This window comes from Apaloderma vittatum, unplaced genomic scaffold, assembly GCF_000703405.1.
Source record: "Apaloderma vittatum isolate BGI_N311 unplaced genomic scaffold, ASM70340v1 scaffold36973, whole genome shotgun sequence".
NCBI lineage: Eukaryota > Metazoa > Chordata > Aves > Trogoniformes > Trogonidae > Apaloderma > Apaloderma vittatum.
Genome location: NW_009710505.1, coordinates 34,895 through 57,739, shown reverse-complemented (window position 1 = coordinate 57,739; position 22,845 = coordinate 34,895). Strand labels below are relative to the sequence as shown.

The 22,845-nt window shown below is 40.8% G+C and overlaps 1 protein-coding gene across 1 annotated transcript in view; it reads left to right on the top strand.

Annotated features, from left to right (window-relative positions):
- The window catches only part of MTX2 (metaxin 2), a gene marked incomplete at its 5' end in the record, with an annotated part of 21,162 nt that extends 6,828 nt beyond the window's left edge, over positions 1–14,334 (top strand). Inside the window, 7 exons of the mRNA XM_009867311.1 lie at positions 6,236–6,308; positions 9,347–9,423; positions 10,135–10,227; positions 10,900–10,938; positions 11,347–11,472; positions 12,116–12,192; positions 13,822–14,334. Of these exons, the coding sequence (XP_009865613.1) occupies positions 6,236–6,308; positions 9,347–9,423; positions 10,135–10,227; positions 10,900–10,938; positions 11,347–11,472; positions 12,116–12,192; positions 13,822–14,032 (696 nt within the window). The remainder of the gene's footprint in view (positions 1–6,235; positions 6,309–9,346; positions 9,424–10,134; positions 10,228–10,899; positions 10,939–11,346; positions 11,473–12,115; positions 12,193–13,821) is intronic.
- Between the last annotated feature and the right edge of the window lie 8,511 nt (positions 14,335–22,845).

Below are 22,845 nucleotides of genomic sequence, written 5' to 3'. Positions count from 1 at the left end.
CTTCCTTAGTCTATAACAGTAAATATTGGTAGGGCAGGAAAGGACAGATACCATTCATCTGATGGCACCTCCTTTCCTCTCTCTCCTCTGTTTCTCCTCATGAACTTGTGCCCTGTCTACAGCAAAGTCTCCTATTCAAAACAAAGCGCACAGAGACAGTAGCAACTTTGTAGACTCGATGCTTTCAGTCTGGAAGAAGAGAGGTAGCATTGCTAAAACCATGTTGTTTACATTTCTCCATTCCTTTCCCCGGTGCTGGAAAAGTAGGTGATGCTACAGGTAGAGATGCTGGAAGAGTATGAGAGGGGAGACTGTTACCCTGAAGGGAAGAGGGGCAGAAAGCATGCATGGGAGAGAACCTGGCAGGTTCTTCTGACATGGGAGAGAATCTGACAGCTGAATCCTTATTTTTTAATGCCTTATAGTTTCTCACATTAACTTCATCCAAAGGATGGTCCAGAAATAACTTAGAGGAAAGAGTTTGTAGCATACATTATACTGAACATAAGTTACAGTCAGTTGAGCGTGGTGCCGATAACACCAAGGTCACAGGTTTGATCCCCATTCAGTCCCCATGTGTTGCCTGATCTAGTTGAGAGGCGTCCCTGCCCATGACAGGGAGGTTGGATTAAATGATCTCTAAGGTCCCTTCCAGCCTAGGCCATTCTATGATTAAATTGCATAGGTTTTTTAAAAAAATTTCAGAAATGCAAATAATTGGTGGCTCATATGGATAAGAGAGGCACTCCTGCTGATGCCAGGGGGGGTAAACTCAGTTCTTCCCAATTAGAGTTTTCATTACCCTTGTTTTATGCTGCATTCTAGGATGAGCTATGAAATTACTCATTCCTTTTAAAAGCCTGAGTGTTTTGGTTTGATGTCCTTCAGTTATAGTGAATTCTGTATACTTACACTTGAAAAGTTTCCTTCGTTTGTGTAGTCTGTTGGGCCGTCATCTCTTGAACTTCTGTAACATGGGCAAGGGGCAATAATGTTAATCCTTCCTCTTTCTGAATTGATCCAAATAGTTAACTCTTTGGATGGGTGATAGGCATAAAAAAAAAAAAGTCCTTTCAAGCAGGAATTCAGTTCTTTCCCTTCTTAGGGTTTGTTTGTAAGAGTTGTTTTCAAATTGCCAGCAAACATTTTCAGTGAACTTCTTTACAATTACTTTGGACTCGAAAACTTTAGGTGAAGTAACGTGTACCAGTTTTATTACAGATGTGAGAGCTAATTTTTTCTTCCCCCCTATTCAGAAGAAGTGCAACTGCTGTGCTGTTACTGTATGAGAATCCTCAATGCTGGAGGAGATCCAGGTTGTGGCCTGTAACAGTCATCCTGTTGATTCTGTGCTAGTACATTGTTTTCCCAGAAGAGAAGAATGGGATATTTAATGCTGTTCTTTGGAATTACAAGAATCTTTGCAAGATGTGACAGGCTCTGCTTAGTTAACTGTCTTGGTTTTAGTCTTACTGTTACTATCTTGTTTACCATTTTTAAGTGAATTTTCACAAGGGCTTGATTAACCAGCTTGTGTGTCACTTGAAATTCACTTGGCCCCTTTCAGTCCCCTTTTAAGTCAATCCACAAAATTTATGATGTTAACAATAATCTCTGATGTTCTAGAATAAGCCTGGGCCCTTGATCTTTCAGATTGTTCAGCTTTTGATGCTGTGTCTTTGAAAGGGTGTTGATACCTTCATAAATTCCAGCAGAACTGCACTGGGGGGGTTTCAGCCTTCAGTCTCTTGCTGTTCACTCCAAAAGCACTCAGAGGAGCTGAGCTCACTCCTGTTTGCTGGTGGTTTCTCTCACAAGGAAAGCAGGTGTTTATTTGTGCGCACAAATTGTATGTGTGAGGTACTCAAAAGGGAAATGAGATGCTCTGAGCTGGAATAATCAAGAGTTCCACTGCACCTTTTATCAGAGTTGGAAGCTGTGGCAGTCTGATACCATCTGCAAGCCACATCTGCTGGTTCTTGACATTCTACATGAGTGTTCAGAAAGGGAACAAGTCCTCCCTTGATCACTGGGCTAAAGCATTAAACTCACAAAAATTGCTGATTTGTCCGTATACTCTCTTTAGGATTTCCTTGGTCTGTGCCAGTTTCAGCTATTTTGGTAATAATTCATGCAACCGACTGTCTAACATCAGTTATTGACTGAAGTCTCATTTAGCTAATTGAATGCATCAGAAAAAAAATATTTCAGGTTTTCTGGCAGTGGATGTTTATAAGGATGCATTGGTCACAATCCTTATCCATCTCTTTTTCTAAAAGAAACTAATTTCCATAAATATGAAATGCATTCACTGTGCTCAAAAACTCAGAAACACCTGTGTTGTTAATGCTAATGATTTCCAAAGCCTGTCAGTTACATCAGTGAAGGAATGTAAATGCTTTCATAGCAATGCAAATTGTAAGGCTTATTTCTTAGGCCGAGCCCTCATAGTTTGAGATAGTATTGTCTCTTTTATTGGTTGACACGTATTTTTAGTCAAGTTGAAGGCTATCTAGCGGACCATTAGCTGAATCAAGAGATGGATACAGAGCTACTTCTCTAGGTAATGATTAGTTCAGCAGTGTAGATCCAATAAGGATTAAACTTCTCTCATACTGTAAAACACTTCAATATTGAATAGGTCATGCTTTAGATACAAATTACAGCTTGACATACTGGTCGTTTAATTCCCTGGGCTTCTATCTTTTTAAAAATGTAAAAGCAGCTTTAAATTTTTTATTTCTCTTTTTTATTTTTAGGTTTACTGTATGGCATTAAATGATTTTGTCTTCAGTTCTTTCACTCTTCTGTTTCCTCTTGTTTTTTTGTTTCATTACTATTTCAGCACTCACCTTAAAGCTGATCCTAAATACAGGCAAAGACTGAAGCGTAATAGGTGTTGGCACATGATGCTGAAGGAACAGGCGTTGTAAGGGTGCTTGGAGAGGCAGCTCTAGTGGTCAGTGTTTCTGAACCTTGCAGGAGGACTGCTGGGTGAACACAGAACTAGGTGGATTTGCCCAGTTTTAATCTTGAATCATTCTTCAGTTTCTCAAGTTCAGTCCTGGGCTACCATCTACAAAACATTCATTAGAGCTGAAGATGACTATTCCAAGGAAGTTTTCTCAGGTTTTTGATTTGGTGTTTACTTTATTTTTTTTTAAATAAAAATTTTTTAACCTCACTGAAGGTAGGATGACGTATTTCTAAACTTACTAGAATCTGTGTAGAGTAATGAATATTTTTATTTAGTTAATATTTGTTCTCACACTAGTGCTCAATTCTGATTCAACCTCCTTTCTCCTCTTTTCTTTTTGAAGTGCAAAAAAGGCACATGGACCCAGCGTGTTTGCGTTTTTGAGATGCCAAAATTGCAAAGTGTTGTCAATCCCCTTTGCACTAGGCCAGAGACTGAGGTAGAACTTCCTTGCCAAATGTAATAAAAGTTGATATTCCTTGGTCTGTTGATGTTTGTTGAGGAGAAGAAGAGAGAGAAAGGTCAGATTCACATTTTTGATGGAAACTTGGGTGAACTCTTACACTGAGAAGATTTTATTTATAGTGTAGCTTCTACACTGAGGACTGTTTTTCACAGTCACAGACTATGTTTTTGGTAGAAACCTTGTCCTGTGTAGGAGCCAATATACAATACAATGTACAGTAGGCAGTAGTTTGCTGAAGCGACTCATGTAACCTAAGTGTTCTGGGCCAGCATGTCTCGTTTTTCACACGCTGATATGAAAAAGTAAAAATACTTCTCTGATTCACCTCCTTCTGTTTAAATGTGTCTCTGCACTTAGAAGCTTTCAAGGTACTCATGTGTTGCTCTAACTCCAGTGCAGTTCAGACTTCTTTTCTTCTGAACCTGCAGTGAGAACAGTACACGGCCGTTACAAAATTCATCTCTAGCTTAACGCAGAACTGCAGAGTTAATTTAGTGCCTTACTGTGAAAGAAATTCATTTGGTAAGCCCAGACCCAATAAAACTTTGTGTATTTTTGAGATTAAATTCAACAGCTAAGGATCAAGTAGTACGGTATAGAAGTTCACTCCACTCTTCCCACCCAAAGTTGAAATCCTTTGGAGCTGTCTGTTGTTTGATGCCATCCATTCCATGGCAGCACAGTACTGTTGAGATGATGATGCTGGCTACTGGTAGAGCTTTCAGAAGAATGAAATCTGTGTGCTGGTTGAGTTAGAGTGTAGGTTTTTGGTGGGTCCAGCAATAGCATAGGGACATGTGTTTAATCTAACCCAAAGTCTCTGCTGTCTTGTCTCTTAACTGTTTCCAAAGAAGTTGCATGTGAAGCCTCAGTTTGGGCAGAAGACATTGCGCATATAACAGTAGCTGAAACAGCCTGGACATTGCTAGGTCCTGCAGAGCCAGCAGGCCAAGCAAGAGATCTAGGACTGAGGAAGACCAATGCCTTAAATTCCTGCTTAAGAAAGTCCTTTGGGTATTCTTATTCTTTGCATGGAGTTTTGGATGCAAAGACAGCAAGAGCTGGAATTTTTTGGTGGACTCTCATGGGCACACAGACTTAGAAGGTGGGGTGGTGTCAAATGTGGCCAGTGCCTTGTATTTTCTCTGGGTGATAGTTGCACCCTTAAGCAGGAACAGAGGTTCTAGCTGGGGTGAAGTGCTCTCGTGACCAGTTTATTGCTAAATAATGCAGGACCTGGAGTGTTTGGCTTATGTTGACCGTGACTAGCACCCTCTCTTCATAGGCTGATCTATCAGTCTGCTTGTATATAGTAGCTGGCTCCCAAGCAGTGCTTTAAGTTAGAGTTAGGCCAAGGAAATCAAAAGATGTAGAAACCCAGATTTCTGGTGAATTTTGCAAAGCCTCTACAGTTCTGAGGCGGACTCGTCAGCCGTAATCAGTATCTCATGTAGCGGCTTGTGACCATAGTTCCTTGTTTTAAATTGGGATTTGGATTTGAGTTAGGTCATCTCAACATGCAGCAGCCAAATGTTGTAATGGACTATGAAGTTCTTGGATTTCTTTGGAAAAGGACCAAACTTTTGTCTTTTTTTCTCTGGATTAGCTTAGAGTTTGGGAGTGGAGGACTTGAAGAACACAGGAGAGAGGAGAGGGGCTGTTTGGGTTATATTTGTTTGCTTGATACTACGGAAGCGACAAAGTTAGGAACAGGGCTGATGCCAGTGTTAGTTCATGCCTTATGGTCTCATGTAGTGCAGAGGTGAAGCAATCTCAAGGTTACGGTTACCTTGATGTCTGTGATTAGGGTCTGAGCATTAAAAGCTGTGAGAGTACAGTTCACTGCCAGATCTCGCTATCTGAAGAGCTGGGAGGAGGCTTATGTAGAAAGTGCTGTGTTACAGCAACATTTTTCTTCATAGTGATAGCCTTCTGGTCTAGGCTTTTTTTTTTTTTTTTTCCTCAATCCACTGTGGATAAACAGGTATAATTTTGGAATCTGGAATTCTGACCTGTCTAATTGCAAAGAGAAAATGAATGGTAGGACCTAGCTGAGTTGAGAGACCCTAGAGATTAAGAGGTACCTTACTTGCCATGTTCTGTCCAAATCACAAGTTTTCTTGATATTTTGGTATTTCAACAGAAACACACTAAGGATTTTGTGGTGATGACAGGTGCTGACAGAAGTTGGTATACTACTGAGAATGCTTAGAATCTGAGGTTACAAAGAAACAGTAAATCAATCGCTTAGGCTCTCCATGATTCACACAAAGTAAAGATAATAAATACTTCTTCCCAAAGCAGACTTGTGCTCTGGCAGTATCACAGAGCAAAACTTCTGGCAATTGCTGAAATGTAACGTGGGTAGGTGCTATCTGTGTTTGCTATGTTATACAATGTGAACTTGGTTAGCTAGCTTTAGCCAGAAGTATGTACTATGATTTTCAGAAGGGGCAAAAATGTCACTTAATTTTGTACAGCCACAGCACTAATTGTGTCTGTCAGATACTGCTGCTTTGATCCTCTTCAAAAAAAAAAAGTAAAAATAGCTGAAACTTTATTAGAATTCCAGTTGATGGCTGGGTGATAAACAGTTGTCTAAGGAAGGTAAAAACCCCTTGTTTTTTCTTTTATCTAGCGTTCTTTCTTCTTAGAAGCAGCATGCAAGGAGCTATACTTCATAGGCATGGCTAGGAACTAGCTAAAGCATAGTCAAATGTATTGAGAAAAACGTGCTTGTTTGTTTGTTACTGGTGTATTAATGCTTTTTAAATGTGACTCTTTGTTTCCAGGCTTTCCTGCAAATGTGCAATCTGCCAATCCGGGTGGTTTGCAGGGCAAACGCCGAGTACATGTCCCCATCTGGTAAGTGTGGCCTTCATTTAGATTACTACGTTATACCTCCCTTTTGATACCATGGCAACTACGCCTTGTCATGCTGATAGCAGTCGGCCAGTGCTACAGTGTGTGCGTTGCCTTCCCCCCTCCTTTCGCGTGCAGTTTCTCCTCCACAGACAATTAAAACAGTTGATTGCAAAGTAACAGTCAAGACAGTGTGTAACCTTGCCTGTGAGGGCAGTGCCGATGAAAAGCATTCAGACAGTTCAGATGCTTGGTGAGTGGTTGTGTTCTGAAGCAGAAAGATTTATGTTTCAAAAAGTGGCTTTATTCTGCATCCGGGGAATATTCCAGTGTTTTCCCATTACTGGGGTGAGACAACACCACAGAAAGATTATCTTTTGTTGCTGTGTCTCAGAGATGAGTGCCAGAGTGCTGATACAAGAGAAGGCTGAGGGGAGCATTGTCACTGTTAAGGGTGATAGGAGATTTTAAATCTTTCTCTGATCAATGAGGAAGATCTTCTGATCCATGTCCTGGAAAAAACCAACAATACCTACCAACAATAAATTAAGTATTAGAAGGGTATAGAGCTTGCCTTTTGCTGGAGATCACTCATTGTCTAAAAAGATCCAGAGGCCGGTTTCATAAGGTTGCCTAAATATCAGAGAGAATTGCTGAATGCAGGGTGCAAAAGTCCAGCTATCCTTACACATGGAGTTTTGTTGCATGGGGAGGCGCTTACTTATGGATTACCTGGCTTTGGCTGGTGACTGCCACATGGAAGTGCCTGTCAGTGTTTGCCTGCCAGCTCTGTGGGTTCTGCTGCTGCTGATATTTTGGTCAAAGCAGCGGAATGACGCTATTTTAAAAAACACAGTTGCTTGGCAGCTGTGAAAAAGCAGCGAAGGATGGAGGTATGTAAATTGTTAATAAATAAAGGTAGCTCTGAAATGCTGAATCCATGTGCAGAGGAGCATCTCGCTCACACAGGGGTAGGACTGGTGACAGTTGCGTGCTTTTGCTTCTCTGCCACTCGCACCCCATGTCTGCACTTGCTGGCATCTAGTGCTATAATTTGGGTCTGAACACTTTCCTCTTCTGCTGAAAACAAGGAGCACAAAAGAGGAAATGACAGTGGTTCAATTTTAAGTGTAGGTAGAAATATATATATTCTTTTTGCCTTTACTCCCAGAGTAATTATTTTTATTCACTTGCCACTTTTCCTTTCTTTATATTGGAACTTTAATGACGATTCAGGCAAGGTTTCCATTTGTTCAGTTCTCCCTCCCTACTACCTCACGGCAGCAGCAGACAGAGATCTGCATCTCATCATTTTGGGGTGGAAGGTTATTGATCTCATAGTTGTGATAATGATGAAACTCGCTCTGAGGGAGTCAGAAGCATGAACCAAAGGATTGTCTTGGTGTGTGAGGCACAGTCTGACTGAAACTTGTGAATTCTGCAGCGTGGAGGCTCCTGTGTTTCCTTCGGTGACATGCAGTGTGTGGACGCAGATGAAGCCTTTGTTAGTTTGATGCACTTCATTTATTACCCTTAGGCTGATCGAGCCAGTGAGAAGTGAATCTCATGATGAAAACCATGACCGAATCTGCTTTTAGCACAAACAGTGAGCTAGGCTGAACAGTAGGTTTTGTTGTGTTTCAGTGAAAAAGAGTGAATGTATGGCCAAAAACAAATTTGGAGGCATATCAGGCAGATGCTGATCTTGCTCTTTGGGCTATCAATCGAGAGCAGAGTTTGCCCACAGTGAGAGGTGGGAAGGTGAAAGGGTGCTACGCCCCATGGCATGAGGCAGCCTCGTTTACTGTGTTTGGGTTTGAGGACTTTTTCAGTAATACAAAACATCCAACAGTTATCTCTATTTTATGTATTATTTCAATCACGTAAATAATCCTGGAAGATTTAGTCTTATATTTAAAGTTGACGTTTGTCAACTCACTTGGATGAAGATTTACAGGACAAGCAACCTAGTTAAGGTGGATTGGACCAGGAGCCCTCAGCTTCACATACCAAGAGCTGGGAGAAGGGGCATAAGGCAACTTCCATCATGTTTCATAGCTCGCTGCGTTTGACAGGGCTTCCTCTTGTATCTCTGCCAGCCTTAAAGGTTTGGCTCAGTTCTGCCTGTAAGAAAAGCTACCAAGCAGGGAAGGTGGTGCGTACAAACTCAGGAGCCCTTCACAAGTTCCACTGGTGACACAGTTGTTTCCCAGGCTCCTTTTGAGGCTTGGCTGTTTTTAGTCCTGCTCCATCCTGGACCCTCAGGGCTCAGCTTCATGGACTGAGTGTTGAGCCTTACTAGAATTAAGCTTTAACCCCATATGGCCTGCATGATGATGAAGTTGTTTCATGCTCCCAGCCCTACCGGATCATGAAGCTGAGAGTCTCATCCCAAGAAGCTCTTCCTAACCCTGGGACCACGGGGGCTTGAAAATGCTGGCTCACAACTAAAGAGTGAGGACTGGGGCAGCTCACAGGAGCCCGCTGGCCTGGCCCTTGGAAATCTGAAGGATTGGAGCGGGGAGAATCATGGCCTTGCCAAGTGTGCGTTTGCACGTCCCCCTGCTTGCTCTGCTGGCACGGTGCCACATCTCCCGTCATCCTTTCAGCAGCCCTTTCCCTGCCAGTAGGTTAGAAGGGAGGGTGGGAATGTGTTGTGTCGTAAAACAAACTAGCCGAGGGCTCTGTCTGCTTTCCTGGGATTTCCCAGCTGTACTTCAGAGAAACATTGAATTCTTTCCAGCAAACCAAAATCTGTTGTTAAAATACAAGCCGATAGATCTTGCTCAGTAACTTTGAAATACACAAGCAAGTGTTACATGTAGAAGAGGTTCAGGAGGAGGAAGATCAGGAGGAAGATGTTTGTTATACATAGCTCAACCACCAAACATTTGTAATGTTAGAATTTTACCTATGCTTCTTTGGAAAAAACCAACCCACTGATGTTCAGGTGTACCTACAATATTTAATTGCTTTGAAAATTTTAAATTCTCTTTTACAGGTATAAAAGGTCTTACTAAAGCATGTTTCTCATTTTACAGGCAAAGTACCCTTTATTCACGTGGGAAATCAAGTAGTGTCTGAACTTGGGCCCATAGTCCAGTTTGTAAAAGCCAAGGTAATAGCATGGGTTTTTTATCAGTTAGTGAGCTGCTGAGCATTGTGCTGATTTTGTGTGCCCTTCTAGAATGTTCCTTAATTTGTTTAAACAGTGTAGAAATTTAGAGCTATTTTAAAAGAAAGATATCCTGAAATAGGAGTTTGTTGAGGTGGAAATGTTTTTCTTTGTCATTTACTCAAATTCTAGAAGTAAACTCTATGCAGCATAGCTGCATACTAGTGCCTGTTTCTAAGACTGTTTTTCTGCGTGCCCTGTCTCAGGGTCTCAGAGCTCTTAAACCCAGAACTGACTGGTTTAAATCCAGAAGTGTCAGGTACTGTTCAAATTTGCCTTTGATTCCCTCCCTTCCCTATAGTTTGAAAAATAGTGTCTTTTCACTGAGCAGTTGATAAAGCTGTATCCCAGATGTAAATTTGTGCTTACTTCTACACTAAGCAGGAGGCTGTGTGCTCAGACTGTGTTCGTCTGTGATTGATAATAGTCTGCATTTCGTGTAGCTTAGCAATGTTACTTTACAATGATTTCTCTTTAATTCTAAAGGATACTGTATGTACAAATTGCATATGTAATTTGTTATAGAAGTACATAAGAGATCAGGATCTGAACCAAAGGTCCTTGACTTCAGAGGTCTTTGGGTCAGGCAGCGCTGAATATTCCAATATCCTTTCTTACGTGTGTGGGTGGGTTTTTTTTCCTTTTCCCCATTAGGGCCATTCTCTCAGTGATGGGTTGGATGAAGTCCAAAAAGCTGAGATGAAAGCCTACATGGAATTAGTCAATAACATGCTCTTGACAGCAGAGGTACAGCAAACCATTGTAACTGTGTGCATTTACATAAGTGATTATAGGCAACAAAGCTTTAGGTTTTTTACCTATGTTGGAAATACTGCTTCTTAGATTAGTTTGTCAACTTTTGAGGTGAAGGGGGGCAGGAGTAAGTTCTCTATGCCCTATGAATTGCTTACTGAAATGAAAAGCTGCATGCACAATTCCCTTGACCTAACTAAAGCGTGTCACGTAGCTGTAGAAGTAACCGACTGGAAAATGCCAGTGGTTCCTGGGACCCTGGCCCAGCCCACAGCTGTCCAGGAACACCGTGTGTGCTCATGTGCCTCGTGTGAGGCTGGGATCTCCTCTGGCTCACGCCTGTGGCCACTTAACGGGACGCACTCCTAGCGTGGGAAGTGGCGTTAGGAAAGACTGGCAGGCTGCGCTGCATGGCCGAGGAGCCGAGGGCTGGAAACCCAGTGGCCAAGTTGTGTGCAGTGTGGCCATCAGGAGGGAGCCTGCGGTGTCACCTCCTAACTGGGCTTTTCTGCCTCCCAGTTTTAATTTCTTGTCTACATTCAGAAGTCTAACAGAAGGACTGAAATGGAAATTTAATCTTATATAGAAAATTCTACTAGTGAGAAACTATTGTCTCTGTATTCTCCTTTATTAGGAAGTTTTAGTAAGTGTTGTTTCTGTTCCTAGCTCTATCTCCAGTGGTGTGATGATGTTACAGTAGAGGAGGTGAGTGGTTCTGCAGCATTTATCTTAATTAAAATTTAATGAGAAAACACTTCTGCTCACAATTGCAAGTCCCTACTCATAAATGAAACATCGAGGTATAGCATTAATGATGCAGTCTTTTCACTTTAATTTCGCTTGCCTATACATTTTAGGGAAGTTGTGTCATTACTGGAGGTAGCCGACTGCACAATAGATACGGATTTTGTGTATATTTTTGAAGTAATAGTTTTAAATGGTTATGCTGCAAACTGTAAATTCCGCACAAATAATTATAGCATATCACCCAACTCCCTTTCTCTTCTACAGCTCCCTTTGTGATAGAAGTGTTTGAATATTATCTGTTTTGTGCATAGAGCTGTATGTATTTTCTTATGTGATAACACAATACCTTTCTATTTGTAAACAAAGATTACTCACCCGAGGTATGGCTCCCCTTACCCGTGGCCTCTTAACCGCATTTTGTCCTATCAGAAGCAGTGGGAGGTGAGGCGAAAGATGAAAGCCATCGGATGGGCTGGAAAGACACCTCAACAGGTCAGTATGAAAAGCTAAGCTTATTTCTTTACCCTGTTGGTTTTTTCTTTTAAAAAAAAGAGAAATTGGAGAGGAACACTTTCTTGAAACAGATGTAGTAAAAAGTGTATTCTGTACTTGAAATGTTATCTGGAGTCAGGTATTTGCCTTCAGCAGCAGTAAATCTTGAATTATGTGCAACCTGATGGGGTGGGAGGAAGGATGTTTTACCAGAACCTACATCTCTGGTGATGTTGTTTTAGGCTGTAGTCCTGAAAATAGGTTGTGAGTTACAGCCCCCACTTCCTCTACGGGTTTGCTAGGCATGCTTGGCAGGATTGCCGCTTTCCTTGTCAGAGGTCTAAAAAATAAATAAAAGAAAAAAGCAAAGCAGTTCTGAGGTATAAGTTAGTACCTGTCGTTGAGCTAAGCTGTAAATGTTATGGGAAGCACTTAATCAGAATAGCCTTACATCAAATGTTAGATGAAGTAACACTTAGCTGCCTGCCTACTGTGTGGGTTTGACTGACTTTAACAGCTTTTGATGTTCCAACGTTATGTATTCCTTGTTCTCACCATCAGTGCAGATAGAGTGAGGAGGTGATTTTTTGCAATGTTGATATTTCCTGACAATACAGATCTTTTATCTCGTGTGTTTTGATAGGTGCTTGAAGATGTAGATCAGTGTTGTCAGGCTCTCTCCCAGAGATTGGGAACACAGCCGTATTTCTTCAATAAGCAGTAAGTTACTCTTTACTGAAATATTACATCCATGAATGTGAGACAGAGAGATATACACACACACACATATATATGTATATGTGTATATATATATTTAAAACCCCTGTTTTATTTTAGTGTTATATGATTAGTTGTGGAAATAGAAATGTATGACTGGAATATAAACATAAAATTTCAGAACTAATTAATTAAAGGTTTTAAAAGGAAAGTTCTTGTAAGTTTCTGGGGTTTTTTCCTACATACAGTTTTCCTCCTGCTTTTCTTCTCTACAGAGTCTACTACAACTTATGAAGGTTACAAATACACACCTTTATACAGTTAGGTACTTATTAAAAATGATAACATTCTCTACTAGGTACAGGGGAGTGAATGTACATTCTGACCAGGACAGTTTGTCTAACCCTTCTTAACACCAGGGGCAGTTCTGAATTAACTGAGAGTGCGTGAGGATGCCTGTGAGCTGTGAGAACTGGAGAGGCTAGTCTTACCAGCGATGGATCAGTTGGAAAGTGAAAACTAAGATTCATATTTGCAGGGGAGCAAAAAGGAACGACCTGGCTTTCATGGGATGTCCTCTGCTTTCTGTGATTTTGCCCAATTGTGAAATACTTTTTATTTTCTTCTTGCTATTAATTTAATATTTCTAAAACATCGTGGATTTAAATAACATCACAGTAGTTCCTTCTTGTCTCCTGTGCATAGACCAAACTAGAAATGCTCAGGTCTGGACTTTAGCTTAAACTCCGTTTGGACAGGGAGATGTCTTCAAAAGGCAACATACGGTCTTGGTTACTTTTCTGTGTGTGTCTTTGCCCCATAATTTTTTCAAAGTTGAGACTAAGTGGGTAGTGTAAATTGAATGGATACAGAAATATGCATTATAGGAGATGAGTTTGAATTGCATCTTTTCAAATCATTCTTAAACATAGTATCTCCTAAATTTTCTTTCTGTATTTGTAGAATGGTAGTTTGGGAATATTGTTTTTATTATTTGTTAGCAAGGCTGTCTTGGTACAGTTTCAACCTTTAAGCTTTTTACTTGTCTGAAATACTACTAAGAAAGTATGTATTCTTCATCCTGTATTTTTAGGTCTGTGACTTCTGTAGGAGGTAAAAAAGAACAACAGCCTATTGCTGACAGATTTGATTTTGTTACACAAGGGTCTCCATCTCACTCGTGAGTTCTTAGTGATCCACAAAGAGAAAGGCAAAATATCAGTTTGAAAACCTTCATGCAGTTTACCTTGAACTCTAAGAAGGACTCTTAAATTATGAATATATTTGAAAAAAAAATAACCAAAAGGTTTATTTGCACATGGGTTATTTATATACAAATACAAATGCCCTCATTACAGAAAAGGTGGAGCATGGTTTGATATTGCATCAGTAACTCTTCTAAGTGTTATTTCCTCATTGCCAAGCTATTAAAAGCAAAGAAAGATGCCATACAGTATGCTTATATACTGTCTATGTAGTTGTCATGCATTTGGTAAATTCAGCGTTGCCTGATTTCTTCCCAGTTCTCAAGATTGCATGGCTATCTAAAAGTTACCCAGAACATCAGGGTTTTTCTTGTTTAGGACTTGCTTCCAAAATACCTGTTCTTTTTTTCTGTTTGTTTTTTTACAGACCAACTGAACTAGATGCTCTGGTATTTGGACACCTGTTCACAATCCTTACTACTCAACTAATCACAGATGAACTCTCTGAAAAAGTGAAGAACTACAGCAATCTCACAGCCTTTTGTCGGCGAATAGAGCAGCAGTACTTTGAGGGTCACGATAAAGAGAGCTCTACAGCTGTGGCGGCCCGATCTGCTAAGAGGTCCTTACTGAGATAAGCATGGTGGTTGGCAGTTGGGGTGGATTGCATCTCAGTTTTGGATTTTGCTGTTCAGAGAATTGGTTTTGAGAATGGAAATGTGCGTTAGCTTTTCCTGAAGCTGCCAAATCATTCTGGAGCGAGAAAAAACTCTAAACGCAGTTTTTGTGTTGTAGGATATACTGTGCACGTTCAACCTGAAACAACTGTATGGGCACTTCCATGTTAATATCCTGTATGCCACTTATTCTAAAGTGACCTTGGAAAAATAGTGTATATGTATTAAAAAAATAAAATACTTTAAAAAAAGTTTATCTCTGATCTTTCTTTCAAACCTACTTTTTTGCATTTGTGCAATTTTTAGGAAAAACAGAAAAGAATTTGTTGTGGGATTTTTCTTATTCTCTCCAAACTAACGTGATACACACTACTTGGAGAGAAAAATCACTCTAATAGCCTCTAAAGCTAGCAGTGCCACAGTGATGGGGAAATCCTGTGGGAAAACCAAAGTATCTTAATCTAGAGCAATTGAACTTGCCTTTTACCTCCTCGTATTTACAGAGCACCATTGATGAGTAAAGATTTCAACCTAGCTTCTGCAGTTTTGGCAGTTCTGTTACCAGCAGATTGAACTGCAAAAGTAATTTACCTAATAGATTTCCAAACCCACCTGTGCACAGGCAAGCAGGCATGTATTCCTCCTCTTTCAGGGCTGCAATGGCCATTAGGGACCTTGTAACCAAATTTTAGCAATTGCTTTGAAATGGCATTGAATTAAACCATGGTTTTGTATTTTGGCAAGATTTTTGTGAGGCAGAGCAAGCACTGGTAATAAAACGCTTTGAATGCTGAACAGCTAGTTATTGCAAATTTTGTGTTGTAACATATAGCAAGCTTTATAACTTCAGACGATAAAAAAGAACCCCGCCGAGGTAGCCATATGCATTAACCCACTTTGAATGTCTCATCTAGAAAATACACTCAAATGCTGTGGGAGTGATTTGGCAAAAGATACTTATCTGTTACAAACAAAGTTGGTGTAAATCCACCTGAGCCGCTCAGGCTACATTTAAGATTGCAGCGACAGGCAAATTACAGTGTTTTATATATTGAAATGAGAGGACAAGCAGAAGCTGAGCTCTGGAAGCTAAATTGAATAGTTTCTGAAAGATTAACCACCCCTTGTTCCTTGCATATGACTGATAACTTAGTAAAACAAAATGTAAATGGGAAGAAAAAAAAAGGCATTATTTTTTTTATGAAGAACATGCTTTCTGTACAGCATGCTTGCCACAGGGCTGGTTTGTAGTTCAGGCTGCACCTCATTCTAGGCGAAACCTAAATTTAAAACTACAAGGAAAATCTTGGCTTTGCTACTAGCATGACTAGTGCTACAGACTGAGCCGAGCACTGACGACCAAAGCCTGTAAGCCATGCTTTAGCTGTGGGAAGCCAGTCTTGTAAAGGACAGTGACACTGACTGCCTCTGAAACGCTGTCCACAGTTCAAAGAAGTGAATGAGAAGTTGAAACAAGCTCAGCACTAAAACCATTTAAAGGTGGGAAACCCCCCCCCGCCCCAACTCAAATCCAATAACCTTTCTAGCAAGAGTGTTGAGCAAGTCAACGAACCTGCCTTAGCCATGGCCAAGCAAAGAGGGCTTTCTGTTGCTTTGGGTGGCTGCCTCATAGACAAGGCTGGCCAAGTGCAGTCTATGAGAATTTTACTCCTGGATTGTGTTTTTCTAGATCTCCCATGACTGAAATACAAGTGCTACACCAGAGGCAGGAATCAAGCCAGGAAGGCCAATGGTCCATTTCATGTAGCAGGGACTGTGTGTACAATGATTTTCTTTCCTGGCTCTTCAAGCTCAGAAATCCCGAGCTCCCAGAGGCTACTTTGGGTGAAGAAAGCAGTCAGCTAGAACTTAAGAACTTTCCCAAAATTAAGAAAAAATTTCTAAAAATGGCAGGAGCAGCTGCACCATAGCTTAGCATATATTATCTGACTGTGCCCCAGCAGATACTGCAGCAGTTACTCAACGAAAACAGGACACAAAGTCATAAAAACACTCATAACTGCAAATGAGTAGACATTACTATGTCTGAACAACATATAATTCACTTACCTATAATGAGTTGTTTCTTGTAGTCTTTCTGTTCCACAAATTCATTTGGAGATACTCAAGATGAGCTAAATGCTATTTGGAAAGTAGCCAATGCTTTCCTTGCCTGATGGGGCTAAAACAATTGGGGAAAGTCCTGGTGTAAACAGGACTGCTCCTCCATTCTCAAGATGCTTCTCTGGGGTTGTAGAAGGGACTAATCTTGCTCAGCCCAGTTACATGGTCGGATTTTACTGGATTTTGATGTCTGCTCCTACCAGAAACACCTGGTGCCGATTCCCGGTGTTGTGAAGGTCCATTTGCATGACCAGCACAGCATCATACCTTGTAGCTGAACCGTGGACTCCGTGTGCCCTGTGCCACTGCATGTCCAGCATGGAAAATGGAGCAACCATCCGGCTTCACCACAGGCTGTGGCAAACCAGCTTGTGATTCAGAAGTTGCCAAGATTTCAGCCACAGACTAATTTAAAGTATTGGATCACTGTTTCCAGTTGACAGCCCTTCCTGAGCCCCTGGTTTTCCTGTCCTCTGAAGAAAGGTCTCCGTGACTGGAGAGTTCCTGATGCTGCCTTTTATGATGTGATGAGATTTCAAGACAGATGTTATGTGATAGAGCTTTTGCTATGATCTATCACTCTTCACATACCAGTTAGTAAAAATTAAAGCATTGATTGGTGTTAATGAGATATTAATCTGCTATTCTCTCTGACTTTTATTTTATTTCCCCTCCTCCTCCCCAAGGAAAGAAAAATAACCTGGCAATCTCTCGCCTCTCAAATGTACTTAAAGCTCAGTGTTGTGGAAAAAAAAAAAAAAGAGCCTAGCACAGACCTGCACATGGAGAATGCTGCTGAGCTGCACTTAATGATGCCTCTTAGGATCAGCTGTGCTGCTAGAAAACGCTTCATTTCCTGTGGCTTTCTTTCTTTACAAGCAGAGTGCAGCTCCAATGGCTTTCACAACAATTAGCACCCACTTGTTCTGCAGGTTTAGAGTTTTTTGCATTAGTCAGGTTGAGAAATTCATGGTATTAATCATGACTGAAGTTGTTATTTATCACCTGCTGGGTGAGAAATAATAATTTTGGCACTACTGGGGCAGCAGGCCAGAAGTACCAAATTAAGTAAAACATCTAAACACTAGCAAGGATCATTTCTCTGATTAATGAATTGTTACAAGGCAAAAGTGCTACGCGTTATCTGATCTTAGGATAAAAGTAGGAGTTGGAAGTAGAAAGCATTAGCAAAGTCAGGCTATACGCTGATGTAGTTTGAAACTTCCCTGGTTGATCTCTATTCTGTCATTCACGACCTGCTAACAAGCACTCATCTGCGTCAGACGTTCGCAATCCTTGGCTCACACCCCAACACCAACTTTATGAGAAAAAAAGAAGTAGCATTTGGCAGAGAGCTCGAGGCCCATTGTGCAATTGCCTTGAAAGAAACATTGAAATGATTTTAACTTTCTAGGGCTTGTCTAGGCTGGAAAGTTTTGCCATAGGAACAGTTACCAGCCTGGCAAAACACCATTGTGTGAAGGCAGTAATACTGGTGCGGGAAACAAAATTGGTGACATCAATAGAATTAAGTTTACGCCCAGATAACTGGATCCATACTGGAGCTATTAGTCACTTGCAGGATTAAAGGAGCCCACAGATTCGAGCTGTATTCCCCAAGTATTTCACAGTAAATACAAAAAGAGTTGGACTACACAGAAGTGGCTACCCTGAAATGAGGTCTGTGTGTGCTGTTACAACCCTAAGCCACCAAGTCACCCTGACATACTATGTCCTCTCCCTGCAAGACCATGGCTGGGAGCTGAGAAGCTGACCACGCAGCAATGCCCACAGAAATGGTATTTTCCAGGTTTGTAAATTAAATGCAAAAACTGGCTGTTAGCCTTGAGCATGGCTGAAGAACTTGGCCTAGGAGAGAAGCGTTGCCACTGAAAGCAAGTAGAACCTTTGGGTGCAATTTCGTTTGCTTGTTGAGGTTTACAAGAAAAAAAAAAAAGAAAAATAGTGAGAGCTTTAGCAACCCTTTTTGGCCTAAACTAATTCTTTTCCTGGAAAGAAGGCACAGGCTCTTTCCATAGAGAGCATCAATCATTCCCATCTATTGCCGCAGACTTAAAATTTGGTACTAGTTGAGATTAAGAACTTCCCACTGTTGACACAGACAGACTGCCCCGGCTGACATCTGTGGCAGCCAAAGTAACTCCAATCTACCGAGCCAGTGTGCCCAGAGGCTGACTCAAAATAGTAAGCTGACATGAGAGGTCAGCATGAAGTCATGCCTCTCCGATTTGGCTTAAAGTTGACAGTAACCCAGTTTGTCAATAAAGACATTTTGTAAACAAGCTTTATGCCGCATTGTCACGTAAATGCTCTCTGAAGTATGCTTTTTTTAAAGCAAAACCTTAAAAGTTTATTCTGCAGTTAAAAAGAAAATTAGAGATCTTGAGGATGTAGAGCATGATGGTCACCTTTCCTAAAAGCAGTGCTAAAAATCATCAGTCTTCCAGGCTTTGTGACCTCAGTTCAGCGACAAAGGCATGAAACAAGAATGAAAAGGATGATTGTTCATAGAAAAAAAAAGAAGCAGCAAAGGGCTTGTTGCAAACAGAAAACCACCTTCCTAGGCTAAGTAGGCAGCCATCAGAGGGCATCTGAACGAACCTTGTTGCAGGTGTTGTGGGGAGGAACCAGTGTAGCTTAGCTGTGGCAAATTCTGCAGAGCTGGGAAGAACACCAGCCATCATCCAGCTGGTCTGGTCAAACTATGACATGACCTAGTCCCTGGAACACCTTTCGAGTTTGTCTTTTCTTTGTCCCTCAGATATTATCACTCAGACTGTTAGATTACAAGCTGTTCACTTTCTCTTCTTGTTAAGACAATAAAAACTTCCCTTTAGGTCCACTGCTGTTTCTAGCTTGATTCTTATAAATTCCTCTCTAAAACTCCTTGTTTGTCATCCCTTTCCCTCAGAAGTGCACAGCATCTTGATCTATGATGTCTCCTAGCCAAGAAGTATATAGCTGACATTACTGACGATCTCCACGATCTCACTCATTTACACCTTTAAGTCTGTGCTGTGGCATGTTTAAGGAACCAGTTGATGAAGATCAGTAATTTGGAGGCATTACGTGACGGGTAGTTTTTAATCTACAAGAAGCTTTTCTCCAGCATATTTTGTTGTGGATTATAACATTTTGTAAAAGGCAGGTGGGTTTCTGCACTGGTGTGTAAAGATCACAGACCTGACTGAAACTTGTGTATTACATGCAAGCACAAGTACAAAGGTCCTGCTGTATTGCCAAAGCACACTCCTAGCAAAGCCTAAAGATACCACTGCGGAAAACCCTGCCAGTCATCTGATGGAAATGCCTCTGACAGGGGACAACTTCTGTGGAGGCTCTTTCATTTTGTTCAGTGCATCTTCCTGGGGCCCATCCTGCTGCCCCTTCTCCCCGACATCCTTCCGCAATGCTCCTGCTGTTGCTGCTGCTTCAGGGTCTTCCTGCGCTAGGAACAGGAAGGGACTCACCCTTAGGAAAAGCTTTTCATGCCTATGGACTGCATTCCTCCCTCTGCTTTGCAAGAGATTCCTTCTGCCAGTGAAATAACTGCAGCATGGAGAACCAGCATGCTTTCTAGGATTTTTTTTTAGGCAAAGAGAAGCAGCCTGCAAGCCTACCACCTTCTGCTCCATGGATCTATAGTGAGTCCAAATGCTCCTACCACAGGAAACACATTGTGTTTCCATAAACGATGATGCCTTAAATCTGTTTTTCTAACTCTCTAATCACAAATTAGATCACAATTCCAATAACAAGGTAATTAGTGTTACTTTTTTTAAAAAATAAGTTTGACAAAATTCAACATTGGAAAAATGGAAAGCAAAATTAAAACTTATTTGGATAATGCAGTTCTCTCAAAATTTCTTTGGCAGTTTTCTATTACCATACTAAAAAATTACCAATTTAGTCATGAACTATCATTTACTGACAAGCAGGTTGAGAAGAGCTTGGAAGGGCAAGGAGCAAATTCCTCACTCCTGAGGTGCTGAAAGTGTAAAGTGCTTAAACGGGGATTCCAAAAGGAAAAAAAACAAACAGCTGGTAGCAACTGGTAAGAGAATGAAGTTTCCTTATATCAGCTCAGTGAGTTTCTCAGTATACTGTCCTAGAGCCATTGCTTGCACTGAAGCCAACAGAAGTTGTTTGATGAATCCCATTGAAACGTCACTGATGTGCAATCAGACGAGTGATTTCTAGCCAAAGATTATGAAATATTTGGCAACCTCAGCCAAATGGATGAGTCAGAGAGAAAAAACTGCCCGACAGAAGAGTAAGTCAAGCCACACAGTTGCAAGTAATTTGTCCCAAATGTGTGCAGGGCAAAATCTAGAGCAGGAGGCTGGTTTCCCAGCTCCATGCTCCAACCACTGCTCTGCATTCTTTGCTGCCTTTTTAACCACAACGGCCTCTGAAAATTACCCTTCAAAGGCACTTCTTGGTAGTAATAAATGAACCATCAAAACCTAAACAAAGAACCCAGCAGTTGAGATGATGCAACTTAACAAATAGAAACAACTAAGATTGCCTCATCCTCTGCTTATTTCCAGAAGAATAAAGCCCAGGTCATTTATAAAACCTTCCCCCTTCCCCTCTCCTTTACAGCCCCTTGGGAGTCACCCAGGAGACAGCACCACCTTCCTCTGCTTCCCCATCTTTAAAATATATTCATTCCAGTTTTCAAATTGCTATTTTGTAGTGCTAAATCTCTACCCACACTAATTTCTCCAGGTCAGAATCTGACCCTGATTTGAGCAAAATCTGGAGTCAAATATTCACACCAGAATGCTTTTGCCTTGCTGCATGTCAGATGCCATCTCCCTGCAAATGTTTCACACACCTTGGAGTGCAGCTTGTGGAACTGATGAGGTGAAGAGCACTGCAGAGCAGCTCTGTGCTGGTAATCACAGGACTGAAGAAACACATACATCATCTGCCACATAGGTTGGCATTTCAAGTAAAAAACCTTCACAATGTGTAAGATGTTGGACAAATGATGGCCATATGCATGTTTGTCTCTGTGCAGATGTCTTTGCATTCTCAGCTAGGAAAAAGCTGAGGTAGGCTTTTTTTTCCTCCCCCGACAGTTTAATATTAGTGACACAGTTTATGTCCTCTGCAAAAACAATAATGGAGGATAAGGTGACATAATTTATTTGCAAATCGTTTGACATATGCAGGGCATTGTCCTTGCAATAATCACCATCAGTCTGTCAGTTTAAGATATGAATGGTGCCACTGCCATTTTATATCATTGTGTTAAGCTTTCACATGTTGTAATTTTACAGATTTGTTCTTTGGAGAACACTGCAACACAAATCAAATTGTATTATGTTTAGTCATATGCTGTGCGGAGCACCTACCTGCAATTAGGGGCGGGGAGAGACAAGAAGCAAACAAATAGCCCTAGATAAGAGGCAGCTCCTCAAAAGTTAGGATATTTCCTAGATACCATTACTCAACTTTCATGGTCATTATTCAAGGCAAGAGGGATTATTTAAATTCATGCTAACATCAGTTGCCAGCTGCATGAACAAAGTGAGCACTGGAAAGCACCGTACTGACAGATCAATTTAAAACACCCTTGTCCATTTTGTTTCTCCATAACAGTCAGGCACAAAATTTGATTCTTATGAATAATGTGTGCTTTTCTAAAGTAAATATACTGATTTCTTTCCAACTCGCAAAAGATTCCTTCAAGATCTGGTAGGTGCCTGCAGTATTAACTCTGCTTTACATAGACATGCAGAATGATTCTGGAATAGCAATAAACTCAGCATTGTCTCTTTCATTCCAGGCAAATTAATTCCTGTGGTACAGTTTAAAAAAAAAAAAAAAAGTCAACTGCTTTTGTTGTTTGTTTTACATTTGAACCACAGATTACTGTGGGAGGGATTCACAAGAGTATTTTAGGTATATTCAGTGCCAGACACCTTATATTAACCATTTGAGAAACATTAATAAGTAAGTATGTCTTAATTGGTAAAGGAGTCAGGAGGAAATAGTGTAATATACATTCTGGAGTATCACATTTCAATGGCTTTTTTACTATATTTTGAATAGAGAAATATGATCTGTTTTCCCCTGGGAAAGTTCCCCACATTCAGTTGTCAGCACAACAGAATCTTTCTGCTTCCAGTGAGCCCTTAAACTAGAAAGATTTATTGCACTTACACCCTTGAAAGAACATATCTTTTTCTTTCTTTGAAGGCAGCCATTATCACCATCCCATTTTATATCTTTTCTGATAAGTGCAGGCAGTAAAGCAGATAAACTCCTTGCATACCAATTAAAGACACATGCACACTAAGACACTGTATACTATCAGAGATGCTCAGAGTAATATTCTTCCTAGCACAGTAGATATATCTAAGGAGTTTGACTTTTATTATTCTCAGCTTTACACTTCTGACATTTCTAAAAACATTGAGGAAATTAATGAATTCTCACTCAAGACTCCATTGTTTAATCTTGCCCCAGTGCTCATGAATTATGGAAAATGACAGATCAGCTGATCACACACAACAGGCTATTTTGAAACTACCCTTTTTAACAAAACCCTGGCCACAAAAAGCTCACCACCGACAAAATATTGGTCTCATGTTAATTGATACCTGTCAAAGTTTAGT